Here is a 21,358-nt window from a genome sequence, read left to right as displayed (position 1 = left end):
CTCATGGTCTAAAACAATTTGTGATATCAAGTTTAAACCCTCACTATTTTTCACCTACACTAAATTACATATGAGTGTCCCGCTGCCGTTCTGTGCCAGTAGCAGACCTAGGAATATTTAAAAATTTGTATGCATTTCTTAATATCATGGCTGAGTTTAAATAGAGAGCCTAATTCCAGCCTTGCTGTTGAACGTCTTTATTCTGGGGGAAAAAAAGCTAAATGAAGCAGTTAGAAGCCTTTTCTTAGCATATTCGTAGTTTTACATGCTGACTTTTATGAAAAAGAGGGACAGAGTTGAGTCATCAAAATTCATGAAACTTCTATTTAAGAAAATAAAAGAGGATTGTTATATCTACACCAACTATATTCTTCCTTTGCTCTCCCAGTAGTTCGGGTTGGGGGTTCATTTATAATCATTTCCGAGTTGTAGTACGCCCTTCGGCACGCATGTGAAAACCTCACAGCATTATTAACACATCTATTCTTAGCTCAGGTATTTTTAGCATCACTATTTATAGAGCATGTATTTTAATATTTCATAATTGTTCTTTCCAACTTTGGTAGAAACTCAGAATAGAAAAAAAAAAACCTAATAGTGCAGCCGGACATGCCGGCACACACCTTTAATCCCAGCACTCAGGAGGCAGAGGCAGGCGGATCTCTGTGAATCTGAGGCTAGCCTGATCTACATAGAAAGTTCCGGGCTAGCCGGAACTACGTGATGAGACTTTGTTTGGAAAAAAGAGAAAAAAGTACACTATTAGTTTTTAATCTGTTTATGTGTCTCAGATAAAAGTTTCATCAATATTGTGATGTTATTTATACCCTAATTTGATACATAATGAAATTTTGGAGGAAGGGGTCTTTTTTTTTTAAGTATGGTTAAGGTTGATGTCCCTTTAACACTACATAGTTAGAATATTTCTGATTGGTTATTTGATTTATTGATTTACAACTCCAGTTCAGCTGCCCACTGGAGGCAATCTGTTAAATAAATTGACTTTCCAAAGCCTGATCTAGGCAGCTATGTAACCGTTCTTCTGCTTCACACATGAGTGTGTGTTCAAGGACTGCAGTGTGACTAACCTTACTGGATATGTATAAGGCTCCGGTTTTAATCCAGTCTGGAGTTAAGGCAGACATGAAGTTTGAAGAAAGAGAACTCTTGCCTCTATATGTAAAGGTGAAGCTGGAATCTAGAACAATAATATCAGTAATTGGTCTGGTACGATGGGGATCCTGACAGGGGGCAGGGAGTGCTTAAGTTCAGTGGCCCCAAGAATGTGTGTGAGGCCTGGGACCAAACAAGTGGTGCCCGGAAGTCCTGGTACTGAGCCTTAGAAAGCTGTTGTTTAGCTTTAAGACGTAATAGGCAGGATGGATCTTCTTTGGTACATTGACCTTTATGCCCTTAGTATGAATTTACATTAATGTGATAGTTTGGAAACGTTTATACTTATGAAATTTGAATTTTGTGTGTAAAAATAAAACTAATCCCAGCTGAGTAGTCTTTTAAAAAGTAAATATGCAACCATTGGGTATTGCCATGTTCACACTCCAGGGGTGGGACCACTGTGGGGAGAGACGGCGTTCACTCAAGATGAGCATGACAATAGTGACAGGATTCAGTTGCCAATAAGAGCAAGCAGACGCAGCCAATGAAAATCACAACCTTCTAGAATCTTAGATGAGAAATAATCAAGAAAAGGCTAAGCCATAATGCAGGACAATCATAATATAAAATAAATTTTAAAAATTTAAAAACTAATGCATAGAAGATATTGACTGCATATGGATTCTGCTGACATTACACACTGGCATATCATGTTTAAAAAAGCAAATGAAGTCTGCGTCGTGTTGGTGCTGAGATTCCAAAGTTCCTACAGAGCTAAATACAATGAAAATTCTCTTTTAATGTCATTAAAATAATAAGACTGCGTTGGTAAGGAATGAACACAGTTGAAAAGAATGAATTGATTTACTGAAATTAAAGTTTAGTTCAGTCAGAATTCTACACAGAGGAATAATGAGATGGAAAAAAAACTGAAGAAACACTTAAAAGATAGAGAAAAATGAATGGAAAGACCAGTGTGTGTCTAATGAGGCTTCCAGAAGGTGCTATGAGTAAAAGAATAAGCTGCAGTATTTGAATGTTAAAAGTTTGCAAAAATGGAAGTACTGAGATAAAAAGAAAAAATTATAAGGAGGGTAGATGCAATTAATGTTGTCTCTAGATAAATTGTAAAACCACATCACTGGGATTAAAGGCATGCACCACCTGGTTTCTATGGCAACTAGTGTGACTACTGGGATTAAAGGTGTATGCTACCATTACCTGACTGTAAGGTTGACCAGTATGGCTGTTTTACTCTCCCTATCCCCAGGCAAGCTTTATATATTAAAATACAATTAAAATGCCACTAGAGCCAAGAACAATTTTGAGCTGCTCATTCTCTTGCCTCTACCCCCAGAGTGCTAGGCTTGCAGGCATAGACCACCAAGCCTGGATACAAGGAATATTTTCTTAATATATGGCTGTTGGGAAACTTACAGTACTTAGAATGCAGCCTAGTGGTTGGTGTCAGGGCTGGGAGGAATAAGGTGAAAGATAAGTGTTCAGTGTCAAACAGTTCTACTATAGTTGAGGCAGCACTTTCTGTCAGGCCTTCCCTAGAGAATTTTGTGAAATTAACGTCATTGTCTGTATGTTTTGGAGATGGGAACCAAAGCCAGAGAGCTCAACACGCAGACAGCATCTTGCAGCTGTATCATGTACTTCTTAAACGGCACACTTAATAACATGTATATTTAACAAATGTATTTGTCATGATTTCCCATTTTGCATTGCTGTGTGTTCACAGATATATGTTATTTAGTTCATGACTGACAAAATGGCTGATGGAACCAAATATTAATTCTATCCTTTGGTCTCTCTCCTCTCTATGACACTTGCTATCTAGACATTGATATATGATATATTCTCCTGTTCCTTATTGCGTTTCCTCCATCTGTTTCTTTCCCAAGAGTATATCTACTCCTTTTTACATCTTTAATTTCTCGAGGATGCTATTAGCCATGACTAGATACTTCTTTTTTCATTATCTAATTTTCTTAAAAAGAATTCACTTTTTGTTTAAAAAAAAGAAAAAATGGAGGGAAGGGGGAGGAGGAAAGGGCAGGAGGGAAGGAGAAGACTGCAGGTTAAATAAATGCAACACCCATTGAACAATACAAGCATCAGTTTTACTTGGTCCTGCTCCTACTTTGAAGAACACGATCTCTTTGTTTTTCATCATTGTTGAGATCCCTTCCCTTTGTATTTACTACATAAGGTTACAAGTATCCCAGATCAGATCCTTCCATAGAGGACCCAGTAAAATAATTGTCTTCTGAAATATTGTTCTCAAGACCTGTGCCAATGCATCTTATTCTTTAAGAATTCTGGGAGTTTTGAACAGTGCCCTTCCCAACAGGAAGAACTGTTTTGTGAACCTGTGTGGCACACCTGGGTCTGGTGATGTTAGTGGTGGTGGTGTGGGGACTGAAGGCAAAAGGACAGTGGTGGGGAGAGCACAGAGGCTGTGATGAGGTGGGGGGGACAATGGGACAGGACACGGGGATGTGTGTCAGCAAGAATAGCTGCCACAACAGATGGATTAGAACACATGCCACTTGGTCCTTGTTCCCTGGCCTCTAAGTTTTGGAAGGAATCAGTAGTGCCCCATGACGTGTCCTTTAGGGTCAAAGTCATGAAACCTGCCAGACTTTACTCTCGCAGCTCTTCTCCGAGGCGGACATTCTGTGAGACTGGCCGGTGGTGGTGTCGTTTCCGGTTCTTCTCTTTGTTACTGCCTCTCTCTTAGAGCAAACTGGTAAACAGCACCTGTCACTGGTCTGTGCTTCTTATACTATTTAGGGAAAATAAAAGGAAACCCCTCGTTTGGCTGTGCTGTGGATAGTTTGCCATTTTTCCATCACAGTGTGATTGAAGTCATTTGTATAGCATTGTAGTACTATAAATTAATGACAGCGGGTAATTCAGGAAATGGTGCTGACAAAAATAACACAGATTAAAGATCATCATGGACGGATTTGTTGTCTTCACCCCACTATTTAAACTCACTTTTAGATCGAGTCCAGGTTTGTTGTTGTTGTTGTTTTGTTTTGTTTTAAATTAAGTCCCCTTGAGAGGTTACATTTTCTATTGTCGGTACCGGGGAGGTGCCTTTGTGTTTCTCTTGTTTTGAAATGTTGGAAGAAGAAGGGAGGAGAGATATAAAGAGGTGCCATGTCTTTGAAGTGTGCACGCCAGCATCCTCACATTCGTTCCCTTTTTGCAGTTCTTGCCTGAGAGCTGAGGAAATCGTATATGGGATAAGCATCATCTTCTGCCTATCCTGCTGTGATAATGTCACCGTAATTGAGATAAAAAAAAAAAGAAAAGCATAATTTTGCCACTCACTAGATTCCTTTTCATTGGTCAAAGTGTCTTGTATCCTAAGAAATTCTCAGAAAATAATGCCATTTTGAGTTTCTGTATTATGTCATAATATGAACATAACTGATTTTTACTGCAGTCCTCTTTGTTGCTTTGATTTCAAGAAAAGTCCTATGTTTAAAAATTCTTGAATGCCTATGTCTTAAGAATTGTCACTAGGCCTCTAATATTTGGTAGGTCATTATCTATAGGCCTTGTAAAGTTGAATAAGAATAAAGTTCTACTTTGACTTCATTGCCCACTGTCTATTTCAAGATGAAGTATCGGCAGAGACGTGTGTTCCAGACAGCCAGGGCTGGAGGATGGGGTGCCATGGCTAGAAGCTTGCTTCTCGCTGTTAATTCTCTCCCAGTGATTCTCCAATTCCCAGACACTGGAAGACTCTAGTGCTCATGCTGGGAACGTGTTACTCAGGGATCATTTCTAGTTTCTATCAATTTTGGGTGGCTAGTAAAAAACATTCCATGAGCCCAAACTTGCCGAAGCTCATTCTCATCTTGCATAACATGGTAGCGTGGGTCCTTGCCTTCTTGCCATAACTGGAGTGCCTCTCCTTTGTTTTAGGGTTAGCAGTTTCCCTCCAGCTGCTGCACGGAGACATTGAGCAAATCCGAAGAGAATACTCTTCAGTGTTCTCTCATGGCGTGTCCATAACGCGGAAGCTGGGTTTCTCTAACATCATCATGCCAGGTAGGTGGCTTGGTGCCCGAAATGGTGAAGTTTGCATATGTTCTCCTCTGGTTTGGACATGTGGGAAAATTTTAGACTGTCATTTTTGAAAAGTTTATATGGTCCATGTGGGGGAACTAAGTGGGATATGTGATGATGAACAAATTAAAAATTATTTATTTAAAATTAAATTAAAAATTAAGTAGCTCTGGGGGCCATGGCTGCATCTCATATATGACTATGGTGACAACCAACGCTGAGGACATCCAGTGTTTTCTCTCTTTGTGGAGAAGATTAGGTCATAGTAGGTGACTTCCTCATAGGGCTTTTGTTTGGTTTTTGTTTCTTAACATGGAGAAAAATATAATCACAAAACATGAGGAGTTATATATAGGTGATCAAAATATTATTAGAAATTATTTTTAAAGAAGTCATTCTCAGTGAAGGCCAACTTGTTTCCGTGAGTACCTTTTTGTCTATAAACAAGTTTTATAAGGTGTGGAAGGGGATGGGCACATCTGAACAGTAGAGCGGGTGATGATCAGAGGATGTGGTTATCAAACTGTAATATTTCGATTTCTTCATCTAAGAGATTATTTTCAGTGCCTCTTTAAAATTACACCCTTTATTTTAATATAGCGTAAGAATATATTACATATTGAGTGTTTTTTTTTTACTTTATATATTTTTCTCTGTTTTATTATTCATACAGTGGGGTCTTCAGAGCTAATGATTTCAGCCCCCCCTCCCAAGTTATTGCTCTCCTCAGTGCGGATAGTAAGCACCTGCCGCAACTTGGGGGGCCAAACCCACGACCCAGCTCTGAGGCCCGGTGGTAGAATGGCTTAGAAAAGCCCCAAACTGCTCCGCGTTGCCCAGTGTACCCTGTGATCTCTTGATTGCAATGCATGCATGCAGGGCAGGCTGGAGGACAGTTGGAAGGTTTTCAGAAATGACCTGGCCTGGTCCGCCGAAGCATGTTGCGGAACTGTTGTGGAAAATGACTGTTTATAGACCTGTTTACTTGGTGACATGCTATTCCGTGGCTCTTGTAGCCACTCATTATTTCCTTTAGTTGCTATAAATAACTGGTATTTCCTCTTTAACAAAAAAGAAAAACATTCATCCCACTGGGAAGCTAATTGATGGGCAAATCTAATATGAAAAACATATTCAGAGCAGAGTGTGGCCAGCTGCTAGGAGAATTCCTCATCTTAGTCCCTGAGCAGTTTCACTTAGGAATGGAAAAGTATAAAGCAAGGTGGCATTTCTCTGGCTCAAGAATCATCTGGGTGGTTCTGGGCTCATATGGCTTTGGTCTGGTTTTAATAATGGAAGGAGCTGGAAAATAAGGCTTGCCTCTGTCCCTTCCTGTCAGTACTCTGTAATGTATGGTTCATGGTGTCCAAGAAAACAGTCCCTTGAGACACGCGCAGATCTGCATAGCATTAGGCAGCAAGAAAACCTTTTAAAAAGTCTTTGTTGTTGTTGTTGTCTTCATTGACTTCTTGATTTTCCAAATAAGGTAGAGATAAAAAGATACATGCATGTGCCTAAACATCCGAGAACAGCTTTCAAACTGCCTGGGATTTTCACAGCGAGAAAGCGGTCATTGCTCCACCATCCTTTGTTGTTTTCAGACTAGCCAGTTCATTCCTAACAGCGGCTTAGTGAGGACATGAGGTGAAGGCTCCGGTGAGAAAATATTCATGAACAACGTTTCTGCTCACAGAGCCCTGTGGACAGGCCACACGCAGGACTCCTCCCACCTCAAAGTTCATTTGCATCCTGGGTGCTGATGGGGTCAGGGCAGGTAAGGCACATCTCCTACCAAGAGGATCAGGCTCATTAGCACAGATAGCCTCTGTAAACCAGTGCCCTGTGCCCTTGACAGACAGAAGCAGACACTGAACTCCTTTTCAGGTTTAGGTTCACAGGATATAACCAGAGCCTCCTTTTGAAACTGAAAACCTGGAAGCAGAAGTGCTTCTCTTGGCTTTGCGATTATGCAAGACAATCATTTATCACCGGATATTGAGGAGGAGGAGGAGGAGGAGGAGGAGGAGGAGGAGGAGGAGGAGGAGGAGGAGGAGGCACAGTCTGCCTTTGTGCTTTCAAGTCTGTGGGTCAGTTATTCACTGCCTATTTCTTATAAGTATTGTTATTACTGTTAATTATTTTAGTATACCAATTTCCAGCTACAAAAGAATCATTTTCTCAGATGCCTTATCACTGTGGCGTGCAGACCAAATGCTGTCTCTGAGAGGAGTTTCATGCTGTGGTCTCTGAGGGAGGACAGCAACATATTTAAATCGCTGCTCTCCCCCAGAAATGTAGAGGGAATCCATACGTAATTTTAAATAACGAGTAGCCACTGTTTAAGAAGAAAAAAGAAGGGGTTAGATTAATTGCAACAGCATATGTTATTTAACTCAGTGCATCTCAAAGTATTGCCTTGATTGGTGATCCATCGAAACTTTTCTAATGAGTTGTTCACATTGTTTTCCAGTTTCAGTCTTTGAAAGCTGCTGAGTATTGGATACTCATGATACATCTGTCAATAGCCAGGTCACATTTCAGCTGCTCCGTTGCCACATGGCAGCAGTAACTATATTGGACAGCCTGTCCCTAAATATCTTAACAGATCCTATGCAAACCAGGCCCAGGACATTCTGAGTATGAGGAAGGTCTGAGTTCCACCAGACGTCTTGGACCAAAGTTGACTTATGTGTCTGGAAGGTCATGAAAGGCTGACTCTGCCCTCACACCCCTTAAGTGCCCATTCTTCCTCCAGGTTAATATTCTGGGTAGATCTTTCTTTGTCTCCTTCCTGTTCCCTCTGCACCATCTTCCAGCTTGTGCCCTGTTCCTGAAGATGTGCTCACAGAATAATAGGTTAAACATACTTTCAGTTAGTACGTCATTCGTACTTTCTGTAGCTTTTTGTGAATCTTTGAGGCTTATAACCCTCAAAAGAGTTAAAGTTTATGGCCAGGGTGACAGGAGGAGCCAGGAGCTGAGATCCGGAGACAATTTGGATACTGAACTCAAGATTTATTTAAATTTATTTTCCAAATAACTTGTGGCTTATAGGTCTCGGATAAGAATATAATAAATATGTTTCCCTCGTGTCTTTTTAAAGGAATTTCGTTCTTTTAAGTGTAGGTATTATGCTTTAGTACTTACTGGTAAAGAAGCGTGTTAACAGATTGAATTAATCCTGCAGTAATCCTCATTTTAGAGAGAGTAGATTCGAGCTAGTATGATATGATTTAATCTTCCTTAAAAATATACCCTACTTGGTCAAGATTCCTCATGCCTCTAATCCCAGCTACTTGAAGCCTGAGGAAGTAAGATCAGAGATTGAGGGCCTGCCTAAGCTTGTAAAAATATTTTCTAAATTTAACTACAGTTCACTGAGCTTCGGTCAGACCTGTAATGGTTGTCCATCACACAGGGATCATCGCTGATCTCAGATCTGACCCCCTGGTTACATGGAGGGATGGTACACTCTCAGTAAGAGGGCGCCGGTGACTAGAGAGATATGGGGCTTCCTTCCAGCTTCAGAACAGACTAGACATGGACATACTTCAATTTCAAGGCTAGTCTGACCAATGCAGAATGAATACCTTTCTTGCTCAAGTCTCGTGACAACAGCTGAATTCTCTATTGAGAGAGTTATTGATCATGCGTCAAACATGCATCAGAATCTCTACACTTCAGCTTCATTGATAAATTGGAATGGGGCATGCCTTCCTATAAATGCAAAAGTTCTAACTGGACATTCAAGTGCTTTGCGAGGAACCCCACTCGTAGCAGGCATTCAGAAAAGCGGACTGTTGCTGCTCATATTGTTGGGGCTACTACTGCAGTGGGATTCCCCTGTCTAAAACTACCGAGACAGGGAGTGTTTGAGACTTCAGAGGTATTTTAGAAATTTTAAATTTTTCCATAGGACTGGGAGTGATGGCACATGCCTTTAAGCCAGCGCTTGGGAGGAGGCAGAAGCAGGCAGATCTCTGAGTCTGAGGCCAGCCTGGTCTACATGGTGAGACCCTGTCCCAAAAAAATAGGAAAAAAAAAGATTAAAAAAAAAGAAAGAAACAAGAGAAAATTTTATGTGAAATTTATAGATTTAGCATCCCTACAGTAGAAATCTGGAGTGTGCCAGGCGTTGGTGGGCATGCCTTTAGTCCTCTCCAGTCGCCATCATTAGTTATCTCAGTGCATGGAAAATTCGAAGCCATTCGCATATTTCCTCTTCCTAACTGAGGGATAGTTTTTCTCTAACTCCTAAACTTTAAATGCACAGAGAAGGAGCTGGACTGGCCCTGCTATGGCTCCGTACAATGGTTACACGATTGGGCCCACATGCACTTTGTGCCCATGTCCTGAGCCATCACAGGGCAGCATCGAGGGTTCAGGGTGTATTCTGTGACAGAGGCTATCCTGGCTCATCAGGTCATCAGTCATCCTGTTGACTGCATCCACTGGAGCGCCTTCACTCTGTTCCCCCTAATGTGACCTTATCATCATCTTGCCTGCAATGTTTTGAGAAATCTTTAGGGGTGCGCAGGCTTCCTAGCCAGGAGGCTTGCTAATGAGGAGAGTGTCACACACATCAAATTCGCAGAGTAATGAACCTGAGGCATGTGTGGTGTTAAAAACATTGTCACAAAAATAGCTCCTCACACTGGCACTGTGACTCCATTTCCTACTTTGTGGTTTGTCTCATCATTACCCAAGATGCTTTCCTAACACAGTTGGGCTGATCAGTTTTTTCCCAGAGTCCTCAAAGACATGGATTTTAATTAGCACTCATCTCATTTCAACTTTCTCCTTCTGCGTATTTTGGCAAAATGTGGCACCTTGTGGTCTTGGAACATAGCAAGCTGCAAAATTCCTGGGGAGCGGCATATGTAGAATGCCATCAGAAGGAATGTTCGTCTTGTCGTGGGTTCTCTTTGCAAAGGAATCTTGTTTAATCTAAGAGATCTGCAAAAGATGAGGGGAGGGTGTCACAGAAATGGTAACAGTTGAGGAGCAGAATATTAAAGCACATGTATGAGGTTTTCCCCCATTCTTGTAGAGTTTTTGTTCAGTGAAAGTGTCAAACAATTATAATATATTTTGGTCACATTCATCTATTACTACTTTCCTCTTACTCCCTCTAGTGTCCCTACCCTGTTCCCTCCTGATTTCATGTTCTTAATTAATAACCTCATGAATCCAGTTCATGCTCTCCATATACACATGGGTGTGGGGTCATCCACTGGGGAATGAGCATCCTACCAGGAGCCACAAGGGAAGTGACCCTTCTTCTCTGACAGCTTCGCCTGCTGACAGCTCTTCCAGTGCAACAAGGAGAATCCCCCATCCATGTTGGCATTTTGACCTGTTTGGCCTGCTAACGTCTAAATGTACTATAATCCAGTTCTTTTATAAGTCACAGAGACAGCACTATGGCAAAGATATCATAGCGACCAGCAAGATGGCTCAGAGGTTAAAAGTGCTTATATGAAGGCCAATGACCTGAACTCCATCTTTAGAATCCATTAAAGGTAGAAGGACAGAACTCATCCAAAAAATTGTCCTCTGAACTCCACGTGTTCAGCATGGCATGTCCCCACCCAAATAATAATAATGATGATGATGATGATGATGAAGTTTTTAAAGGATCCTGACTAACACTTTCTTCTCTTTACCTCTACCTTTACTTCATGACACAGAAACCAGAGTCCCAGCAGTTTTTATTTCCCTATTAGAATCACAGAATAGCAGTGGCAGAGCGGACTAGAGCCTTGATCTCCTTATTCTGATTGTCATTGGACCCTAACAATAATAGACATGTTCGAAGTCAGCATTTCTCTAATACTAAAGGGATGGAAGAATCCAGGTATCACGAATTCAGCTGACTTTGAGGATCTAATGCCTTTATTGCCTTGCTCCTTTGGTGAAATGTACCGCTCTGCTTTGTTCTCACGAGGGCCCTCTTACTGCCTGCTTAAATTCTCCCTGCTCCTCTGTCCCCAGTGAGTGCTGCCTCTCTTTTCCATCACAACACTAACCACCAGTAACTATGCTTTACATTTTACTCATTATTAGAGAGTTGACTCACGGGACTAGGGACAGGACTCCGTAGCCAAATTCCAAATTCTGTAGCCTAAGGAATTCAGTTCTCCAACACCCACATAAAAGCCAGGCTTGGTGGCAGGCATGTGCAACCCCAGCACTAGGGTATGGGGACAGGAGGACATGCTGGGCAGTCTTGGTAGCTAAACCACAGCTTTGGGCTCAGTGGGACACCCAATTTCAAAAATCAGATGGCGTTTCATAGAAGAAGATACCTAGCGTCAATGCCTGGCTTCTAAGCATGTGCACACAGACACAAGCATGAGTTTGCTGCACACAACGTACATACAAAAACCTCACTATCTACGGAACTTCCCACTCTGCTCACTGTGGCATTTCCTGGGTCTAGGATAGTGTGTCTGTTCGGAGGAGTGCTCGCAGAGCTCAGTGGATAGTGGGAAGAGACTTGTGTGATGTGGGCAGCACGTCCCCTGACCACCCATCCTCTGCGCCTACCCTACAGACACGGAGCAAACCTTCCAGGTCTCCCTCATCCCTCTTGTCTTGCTGAAGTTGGAGTGTCTCTGGCCTTCCAGTAGAGGATGTCCTCCAGTAGAGGACATCAGAAAGCACCCAATCATTTTTCTTTCTCCAGGACAGTAAATGCTTCTGTGGATTGGAAAGGCTGACCATTCTCTATGAGAAATTCTCCCGGGAAAACCCCTGTCTGTCAGCCTGTGGTTCATGGCTCATAGGTTCATTTACCTACTTCACAAAGCCAGGAATCTGTTAACTAACATCTTTTAAGCACCTTCTTTTGAATGTTGTTATCTTACTTGACAAATCCCGTTAGTGTGAAAATCGCTGAAATGACCTTCCACACACGCATTGAACACTGCACACTAGCATCCTAGCTCTCTCTGTCAAGTCTCTTGATTCAGAGAGAAATCACTTCCTTTGTTAACTCTGTGATGGAGTTTCTAAAATAAATATCATTAAAGTAGTGTTTGCGTGTGTAGAGAAAAGGTTATATATATATATAGCTGGCCCTCTGTATCCACAGCTAACATTCCTCAGCTTCAGTAACCTAAGACTGAAAGCATCTTGGATGGACAGACCTTTCTCTCTGCTCTTCATTGTTCTCTGAACCATGCAGTGCAGCAACCATGTACACGGCGTTGGATAGCAGTGAGACAGACATGATTTCAGCCGTGTTAGAAGATGTGTGTCAGTTCTACACAAATAATTACACAAGACCAGATCTTGTGGACCAGTCTGGTTTTGAACTCACAGAGATCCTCCTGCTTCTGCATCCCAAGTACTCGGATGAAAGGTGTACACCACCACCACCACCCCCCAGCTAATGTGTTGAAAAATGTTGCTTTTCTCCAGTATTTGTAAATTGATTGTTTTGTGAAATTGAGCTGTGTGAAAATTCTAAACTTCATGAGACCTCTCTACCAACTGTTCCACAAATGGATGTTTTATGTGCTCTTCTAAAGGGCAGCTAAGGGTTAATGCTTTGTAGACCTTTCATGCTTCCTATGCTTTCTGCCTGCCTGTGTTCTGGTCAGCAAGGGGACTAGCATAAGCAATTGTCTGTGTGCAGGACTAGACATGTCCTATCTGCCCCCGGAAAGCTAGAGCAGCAGCTTTAGCCAGAGAATTTGACAAAACTCCCAGCTGCATATACTGTGTGGCTATTTTTCCTTCTGGTGATTTGCTTCCTTAGAGGAAGTTTTTTTTAATTAAAAAAGGAAATTGCATTTTATTCATCAAATATTTGAAAGTTCTATAAAGTAAGCTGAGACGCCGACCCTGCCCATCCGAGTCTCCAATATGATGCTATGCCGACCGATCCACTCTCGGTCCTTTCTTCGAAGTGTGCTAGTTGGCTTCAGTTTGTGTTTCTTGGAGTAAAAAGAAAGGGGTAATATTAGCAGACACTGCTAACAGTAAAAATACAGATGATTTTTGTGTATCTTGAGAAAGTTTGAATCTAGGCTCTTTCTTATTTGTTTTACAGTTTGATGCTCTGAAATACTAAGTTGGGTTTATGTGTGTGACTGAACTATTCTGCATCTGTTCAGAAAGCAATAATATGGATTCTTTCAACAGTGAGATAATTTTGTCCATGGACTTTGGGAAGGATTTATGTAATTATACTCGTCGCAGGGCCTGCCATTTCATTCCGCTTAGGTATTCCTTCTCCCTAAAGGGCTATGTGTCTATAAAATAATAATGCAGGCTTCCGTGAGCTACCTCTGCTGGGCTGTCGTTTTGCAGTCACACCTCATAAATGAAATGAAGGAAATACTGGGGAATGGTGAGGCAGACGACAACGGCCTCTTGCACAGCTGCCCTGTTTGTTTCCTAAGTGCACACTTGCTACACACTGCAGCCTGGATGCAGCTAAGGCTGGCGGTGTCCTCCTCCAGTACTGGCAGCGGGGGCGGAGACCGTTTTACTAAAGTGTGAACGTGCTGAGGCTTTTATGTTCGTAATGTAACCATACCACATATTTTTATAGAGTTTCGCTTGATAGAGTATTCCATGTCCTAATGTATGTAACGTGTTTTTACTCTTTCCAATAGGTGAAATGAGGAACGATTTATATATCACCGTAGAAAGGGGAGAATTTGAGAAAGGAGGCAAGAGTGTGGCCAGAAACGTGGAAGTCACAATGTTCATTGTGGACAGTAATGGACAGCCCTTAAAGGTATGTTCACCCGAGATGGCCTTTGGTGTGGCGGTTTAACCCTTGCTCTGGCTGCCTTTCCAACTGTGATCATTTCGGGAGTTTGGTACTATTTGTTTGTTGAGGAAGTAATAACAGACCCACTCTTGGTAGAAGTGTTTTCTGTGAACCCAGCTTGGTGGAGAAGTATGTTTTCCTGTTCTTATAAAGCAGTGGTTCTCAACCTTTTTAACGCTGTGGTCCTGTAATACGGTTCCTTATAGTGCAGTACTCCAACCATAAAATTATTTTTGCTACTTCATAACTGTGATTTTTCTACTGTTATGAATCATAATGCAAATATCTGTGTTTTCCGATGGTCTCAGGCAACCCCTGTGAAAGGGCCGTGACCCATAGGTTGAGAACCACTATTCTAAAGGATGAACTGGGCATTCATGGTCACCCACTGGGTCATAGAAGAGTCTCTAACCTCAGGGGACTCGGGACTTGGTTCCTTAGAGTCGAATTCTCACGTCATCAGGGCCTACCCTTGGCACCAGAGGCCTTGGGCGACAGAGTCAGAATCAAACCTTCACCTCACTAGGCAGAGCAAATGCGGGAACAACACACTGAGATGGGGGGCGGGGGTAATGTCCAGTGCATTGCTTCCTGGGTAGCAGGCAGACAGTAGCGAACGCTCTGCCTCTGGCAGCCTTAAGGGAAGCTGACTTTACCTCACTTGCTTCTTTCTTAGGATTTTATCTCCTTTGGCTCTGGAGAGCCACCTGCTACGGAGTACCACTCCTTCGTGCTTTATCATAACAACAGCCCCCGGTGGTCAGAGCTGCTGAAACTTCCCATTCCTGTGGATAAGTTCCGGGGCTCCCACATCCGCTTTGAGTTCCGGCATTGTTCGAGTAAGTGTGGGAGTGGCCCCTGCACTTTCCGCCCCTGCAGCTCTGTGGGCTCCAGGCTGGTCCTGTGCTTGAAGTGGGCAGATCTGAAGAAAGGGCAACAAAGGAGGGAGGGAAGCAAGCAAGCAGTGGGCGTCCTGGAAGTGAGGGGGCCGACTCCTGGAGAAACTGGGACAGAAAAGGAGGAAAAGAAGGGGGAGAGTTTAAAATCACAGAAAGCCCAGGGATTCTCTGTAATTTGGTTGTTCTCATTAAAAATCCGGTTCATCATGTACAACCTAGAGAATCTGAACAGAAGGGGGAGACACAGCATCAGACAAACTATGCCTGTCTGGTGGGCTTGGGCAATCCTGACCTCCAGGAAGCTGACTCAGCTCCGAGAAGCCCCCTTGGAATTTTCTGGGCGTGGGAGGCTACTGGAACATGTTGGTGAAGCTTAGGTTTCTGTTGACTTGTGTCTGTATCACCATACCGTTCTGGGTGATGGTAAAATGACAGATAATGTCAGCAGGGAGACTCTGCAGATAGAACAGTTATCTCCTTCTACAGATTTAAAGAACTCAGAACAGAACCGTGCTGCTCGTCCCTGTGGACATTATTGATCACATTTTCAGTTCTATGTCACATCTTTCGTTCCCTTTACCAGCTTCTCAAGCCCATTTTCTGTTCCCACCAGCTCTAGAGCAGGGGTCTTCTGATACGTCCTGTGCCTCAGAACTGTACGCACGACCAGATTGGAAAGGTTCTAGCGAATCTTGCTTTGGGAGCAAAATAACAAGAGAATCAGAAGGATCCCATCACTAGAGATACAGTGGTCCCTTCTTCCAGTTATCAGGGAAGGAGGGCATTACCAAGAGATGTGATGACCTCATCTGATTGGTCCTGCTCTTCACCTGAGCTTCAGACCTATGACATGTTTTTCAGAATGGACTCTGAAGTCTCTGCAGATCGGGTTTATGAGGGTGTTTAAAGGTGCAGGGAGACGAGGAGCGAGTTCTTGAGTTCTGAATTCCCAGGGGAGTCCCAGGAAAGTACTCAAGTGGGGCGGGGGGGTGGGGGACAGACCTGGGGTGGTGCTGTTATGCCGGTCTATCTCCCAGGCTTCTTACATGGGACCTGTCATTAGCTTTGAGTTCCAAAATAAGAGAAACAGAGGGAAACAAAGGAGAAAGCGCAGGGCGTTCAGAGACCTTGATAGTGATGATCATTATAGTGTACAACCTGGAAAGCAGAACAAAGGCTGCTTTAGTCAGATCTGCTCAGTTGCTGCCCTCTCATCCTTGTACTTAAAACATGGCTTGTTGTTGTTTTAATTCAAAAGAACTAGTTCCAAGAAAAAGAAAAAAATTCCTATAATCCCACAGACTGCAGTGAAGTAATTTCATCACACGAGCCCCAGGTATTCCTGTGCACATGTGTATTCTCACAATAATATTATCTATTCATAAAAATGAATTATTTTTTTATAAAATTGAACACCTACTGTGTTCCAACTACTTTAAGAGGTGCTGGAACCACATCCCTGCACACAGCAAGGTTCCTCCTCTCACCAGCGCCAGGCAGATGCCCAATGGGTAAGACTGTGCTCGCCCCTTATCTGCAGGTTTGCTTCCCATGCTTTCAGTTAAGTTTTAAATTGCATGCTTTTCTGGGTAGCTTGGAGAAGTCTTGCGCTGTCCTGCTCTGTCCAGCCTGAGTTATAAACCATTTCTTTGGCCTGTGTATCTGTGCCGTGTACAATGCCTGTTAGTCACGACCTCAGGTATCCCAGCGACTGCTGAGCTGTCACAGTGTTACAGATTTTATTTTATTATTTTATTTTATTACTGACAATCCCTACAAGTTAGCATGGTGATTCTGGGGATGCGTAAATGTCAGTAAGTTACTTCTTTAATATGAAAAGAAAGGTAGAAATTCTGCAGTTAGTAAGGAAAAAAATCACATATGGAAGTTGATAACATCTATGTCTCCGTTTTTAACTTACTGTGCTAAGTTATAAAGATTACCATGGGTCCATATGTATCAGGAAAACCATATATTTCATATAATTTCATTTAATGAAGTGGGTAGACAATTGAAACCATCTGTTTGGGGGTGGGTGGCAGAAATCAAACTTTACATAGTAGATATTTTACACCCACGACACGTCCAAGGTGTGGATGGGAAATGAATGAAGTCTGGGTTGGAAACGTAAACTAGGAAATAAGAGTGTGAAGGTTAGTGGTCTGTTATAGATATTTAATAAGCAGTACCTGGGGCAGGGCTCTCCCTGATCTGTAACATTTGATAATTCCCATGGCAACTCTTCCAGCCTTTAAGCACAAACATGACTGTATAGAATGTCAGCTTAGGCAAAGATGCCCGTTTCAGCTGCTGATCCAGCATAGTCCGGCTCCCACACAGCGTCCGTCTGATGTCTTTGAAGGCAGGAGACTGGGTGAAGTTCTTGAGTAGTAAATTTGATAGCCAGGGAAGTCCCAGAATGGATCTGTCTCTGTAGGGCACATTTACATCTGGGAAGTGAGTGGCTGTTTAATGATCTTGAGAAGGACTAGACCAGGGGTTGAGGGCAGTCAAGGAATCTAGATGGCTAAAGGAAAGTGCTTTTTCCAAGAGAGAATTGATCGAATATGTCAGCTGATGAGCTGGAGGGCATTGAGATTAAAATCTTTTTGCTGAAAGTCTTAGGGACTAGGCCTCTTGGCGCAGAAACAAGATCTCCTAGTTCTTCCCAGTGGCCCCTTTTACCCATTTCTTCTGATCCATCTCCAGTCCTTTGTGGCCCTGCCTACCCACAGAATCTGTCTACCAGGGATCCAAATTAGCCACCCTAGGCTGGGGCTCAGCTGAGTATCGTTTAACCCTTATCTGAAGCTTCCCCTTGTAGTAGGTGATAAGTAACAGTAAGGTCCCCAACAATGTACAGAGCGTGAGAGACTTTGGAGCGCTCAGTGCTAATTGGGATGTCTTTACCACATTCCTTCCCATTAAGGCTCAGGGCTCTGTTAGGAAGAGGAGGCAGAAGGAACTGGTGATGGTGGGTACTCCAGGGAGACAGCATCTTCCAGACAGAACAGGCCTGACACACGTGTGAACTCAGAGTCTGTGACAGCCCGCAAAAGACCACCCAAGTTCAAGTCAAACAAAATCTCAGCCCTGAAAAGAGGAAGTATCCACAGAGCCCCAACCCTAGCCAAGAAACTATTTGCAATTGATACGTGCTGGAAAAAGGAAAAGTCAATTTTCTTCAATGCAGTATCACTAGGTACATCAACACATCTCAAGTCAGGCCCCAAACCCAGGAGTAGTTAGTTGCAACACACAATGGCCTTTGTGTGTGTGTGGCCTGCACATGTGCCTTTCATTATTGTTATTATTATTTTTGTCTGATAGGTTCTACTTCTGTTCCTCTGTTTTGATTCTTGGTTTTTGTCATTTTTCCTGTTGCTGTAGGGGTAGGGAGATAGAGAGCGTCTGGAATGAGTTAGGAGAACATGGTTAAAATATACTGTTTGGAAAAATTAATAAAAATAGAGATATTTTTCTGTCTGCCAAAGATATGATCTGAATATTTAAAAGGTAAGGCACAGATTAGAATAAACTGTCTGATAAAGGCATCCCTGATTAAGGACTGTGATCCAAAATACAGAGAACTCTTAACACACAGTAATAATAAGACAGTGAACATATGTGGATGAGAGCTTGAAGACTTCTCACCAAGGATTTGTGCAGCTAGCTCACACGCACACAGACCAGGGATTTGTGCAGCTAGCACACACGCACACAGATGTTTAATGTCACATCATGTGTCATCATCGAATTTTACATCGAAGTGATAGTCTCGAATGGCCAAACTCCCGGGCACTGGCAGCGCTGCGGAGCAGCCAGGCGCAGACTCACTCACTCACCGACGCTAAGGCCGCAAGCCATGCGCTGGTGTCTCATAAAGGACGCTTAGCCTCGCCACATTCTAGCAGTTTTGCTTCTTTGATTTGAAAACTTATGTCCACCCTAAACCTGTTCACAGCTGTTGAGGACAGATGTTTCCTGATTGCCCAAACTTGGAAACAACCAAGATGTCCTTTGGTGGGTAAATGGATGATTAAACTGTGGTACACACTGACAGCAAAGTAATAGTCTACACTTCAAATATAAGTGGCAGCCGTGTTGATGAGACTTCGCTGGTGTTGCTTTTCTGACATTTCTAGGAGACGCAATGTCACAGCACACTTGCCGTTCTTCCTCTTACAATGTTTCTGCTGCCTCTTGCTCTATGATCCCTACCCTTAAGTATGGGAGTCAGGTTGTAGACATTAACCCTGGGTACAGACAGTCGCTTGTTCTCTGCATTTTGATCTGTTGTGATTCTCTCCAGTGGTCTCCATCTTGCAAAGAGACGTTAAGTACACATAAAGTGTCATCATGCCCATCTAAACGAGACCTGGGAAAGGGTAACACCAGTAGCCATAACATGGGAGAGGAAAACCTCATAGGGCCCAACCCTAAAGAATTACAGGCAGCTAGCAAATGCTGAGAGCAGGAGAAAGAGTCTTCCTAAGGGAAGAGGCCCCTAATGGTTCCCTAATACCAAGTATAAGGGAGGGGTTCCAGGTAAGGGTATCAGAAAAGGAAAATTATGTAATTATATTTCAATTTCAAAAAATAAAAGTAGACATCAATCTGTGCGTGTACAAGAAATGTTCAGGTCCATGAAAAAGCTTTAAGTGAATGCCACAGCGTGAACAAAGCCAATCTGAGGAGGCCACGCGCTGTATGATGTCAGGTGTACAGCAGTTTGGAAAAGGTCGAACTAGGGAGGCAGTGATATGCTCAGCTGTTTCCATGGGGTAGGGCTAGAAAAACGAGAAACTTCAGTAGGGAAATGGAGAAGGCTGTCCAGCTAAGGAGCCATTGGGTTACCATGCAGTAGTTGACGTGAAACAGTCTAGTGTGTGTGGAATGAACCGGAAGTTAGATTTAACCAGGACAGAGTTACAGTGGACGTGGGGAGGCCAAAGATAAGGCAGTGTGAATGGGGGGGGGGGACACAGAACTAGGAAGTGGAGAGGCGGGGAGGTGGGGGAGATACAGGAATGAGCTCAGAGAGGGAGGATTATTGCAGGAAACTCTAAGAGCAATGACCTGGAAAGTCGGGAGGAGCCTTCCGCGAACTTGGGGTATTTTGAGAGTAAGGGATATCGGCCTCTGCAAACGCTTGTTCAGTTCGTGCTGCTCACTGATGCCGACTGAATAGCCGAGGACAGGTAGCCACCGTCTCAGACATCCGTGTCTTATAACACAAGGCCAATTTGAGAAAAGTATTGTTTTGTCTCTCATCTTGACTAATTTTGCTTGCTATAGAATCTTTATTCTTTGTTTTTCTAACTGAATATTGCAAACTACATATCTTTTAAAAAGATAGTGAAATAAGGTTCAGGAATTCTTTCTGAACCAGTGTCGTGAATCATGAGCTGACTCGGTACTGTGTTGTGGGGACCTCACCCTAGGTACTTCTGCTGTCGTTCTGATGAGCTTTTAGAAGCATCGGTCTTTCCCCACTTTCTCTCTAGAGTTGAAATTAACTACTTTGAAAGGAAATCTTTCAAAGCACACATTTAATGAGTTCACATATCCAGGGATGTCCTCCTGTTAGGGGTTGCAGATGCCCTTCGTCAGATGATGGGGATAGTGTTAGGGAAGAGCGGGTGGCTGAAACTCTTGCATAATGGTCGAGCTTCCCCAGACATCAAAGTCCGTGTCCCGAAACTGAGCTGTCCTGCTCAAGTGTCATGACCCACACCACCTTCATTGTGGAAAGAACAACCCTTCAGCAATCACAGACTCCGGCTTGCTTCCCTTACTACCCACGTGCCCACATGCCCACACACCAGGGAGAATGCAGTTCAACTAAAAGCTTTTTAGCGCTTGCTCTGTTTTTGGAGAAAAACAGATTGCTAGAAGGGCAGGAATGGCTTGAAAGATCTAGAGCAAGCTGCTTAATGTCCTTGATTTCCATTCTGTTTCCTGTAAATAACAGCTAGCGTCCTCAGCATCAGGGTTGTCCTAATCAGGGGCCTGAAAAGTCCCCGCCTCATCTCTGGCTTGCTGAGCACTGCGGCCGACCTACACACTAAGGCAGTGCTCCGAGCACTGCGGCCGACCCACACACTAAGGCAGCCAACAAGTTGTACTTTCTTCCCAGAAGCTGTGGCAGAATCCAGGGAACAGCCTTAAGGCTGCCTCTGTCCTCACACATGGACCAGGACAGCTTGAACGTTCCCTTTCAGAGGGCCATAGACGAAGCCCTGCTCCTCACAGCCAGGCTGCCCTAAATCACGCTTTATTGGTTAAGATACTGCTATGTCCCAGATACTGTTTGTAAAGAATAAACAACCGAGAATTCTGCCCCAGTGAAGCTTACTGTTGAGGGGCTGGGGTAAGGTGTGAGGCGAGAAAAGTAGTCCAAACTCTTTTTTAGAACACAGTTTCTGATACGGAGTCCTGTGAAAACAATTGGGCAGGGAAC

General features: G+C 43.2%; 1 protein-coding gene across 3 annotated transcripts in view; it reads left to right on the top strand.

Annotated features, from left to right (window-relative positions):
- Positions 1-21,358, top strand: part of Dock4 (dedicator of cytokinesis 4) — a 389,986-nt gene that overhangs the window by 227,420 nt on the left and 141,208 nt on the right. For all 3 annotated transcript variants that reach the window (XM_041658121.1, XM_041658122.1, XM_041658120.1), the window contains exons 13-15: positions 5,065-5,190; positions 13,836-13,960; positions 14,673-14,835. In XM_041658121.1, the coding sequence (XP_041514055.1) occupies positions 5,065-5,190; positions 13,836-13,960; positions 14,673-14,835 (414 nt within the window). The remainder of the gene's footprint in view (positions 1-5,064; positions 5,191-13,835; positions 13,961-14,672; positions 14,836-21,358) is intronic.

This window comes from Microtus oregoni, unplaced genomic scaffold (assembly GCF_018167655.1).
Source record: "Microtus oregoni isolate MIOR12 unplaced genomic scaffold, Mior012 000009F_ref0000495, whole genome shotgun sequence".
NCBI lineage: Eukaryota > Metazoa > Chordata > Mammalia > Rodentia > Cricetidae > Microtus > Microtus oregoni.
The sequence above is the reverse complement of the archived record's forward strand: the minus strand, read 5'-3'. Positions and strand labels throughout refer to the sequence as shown.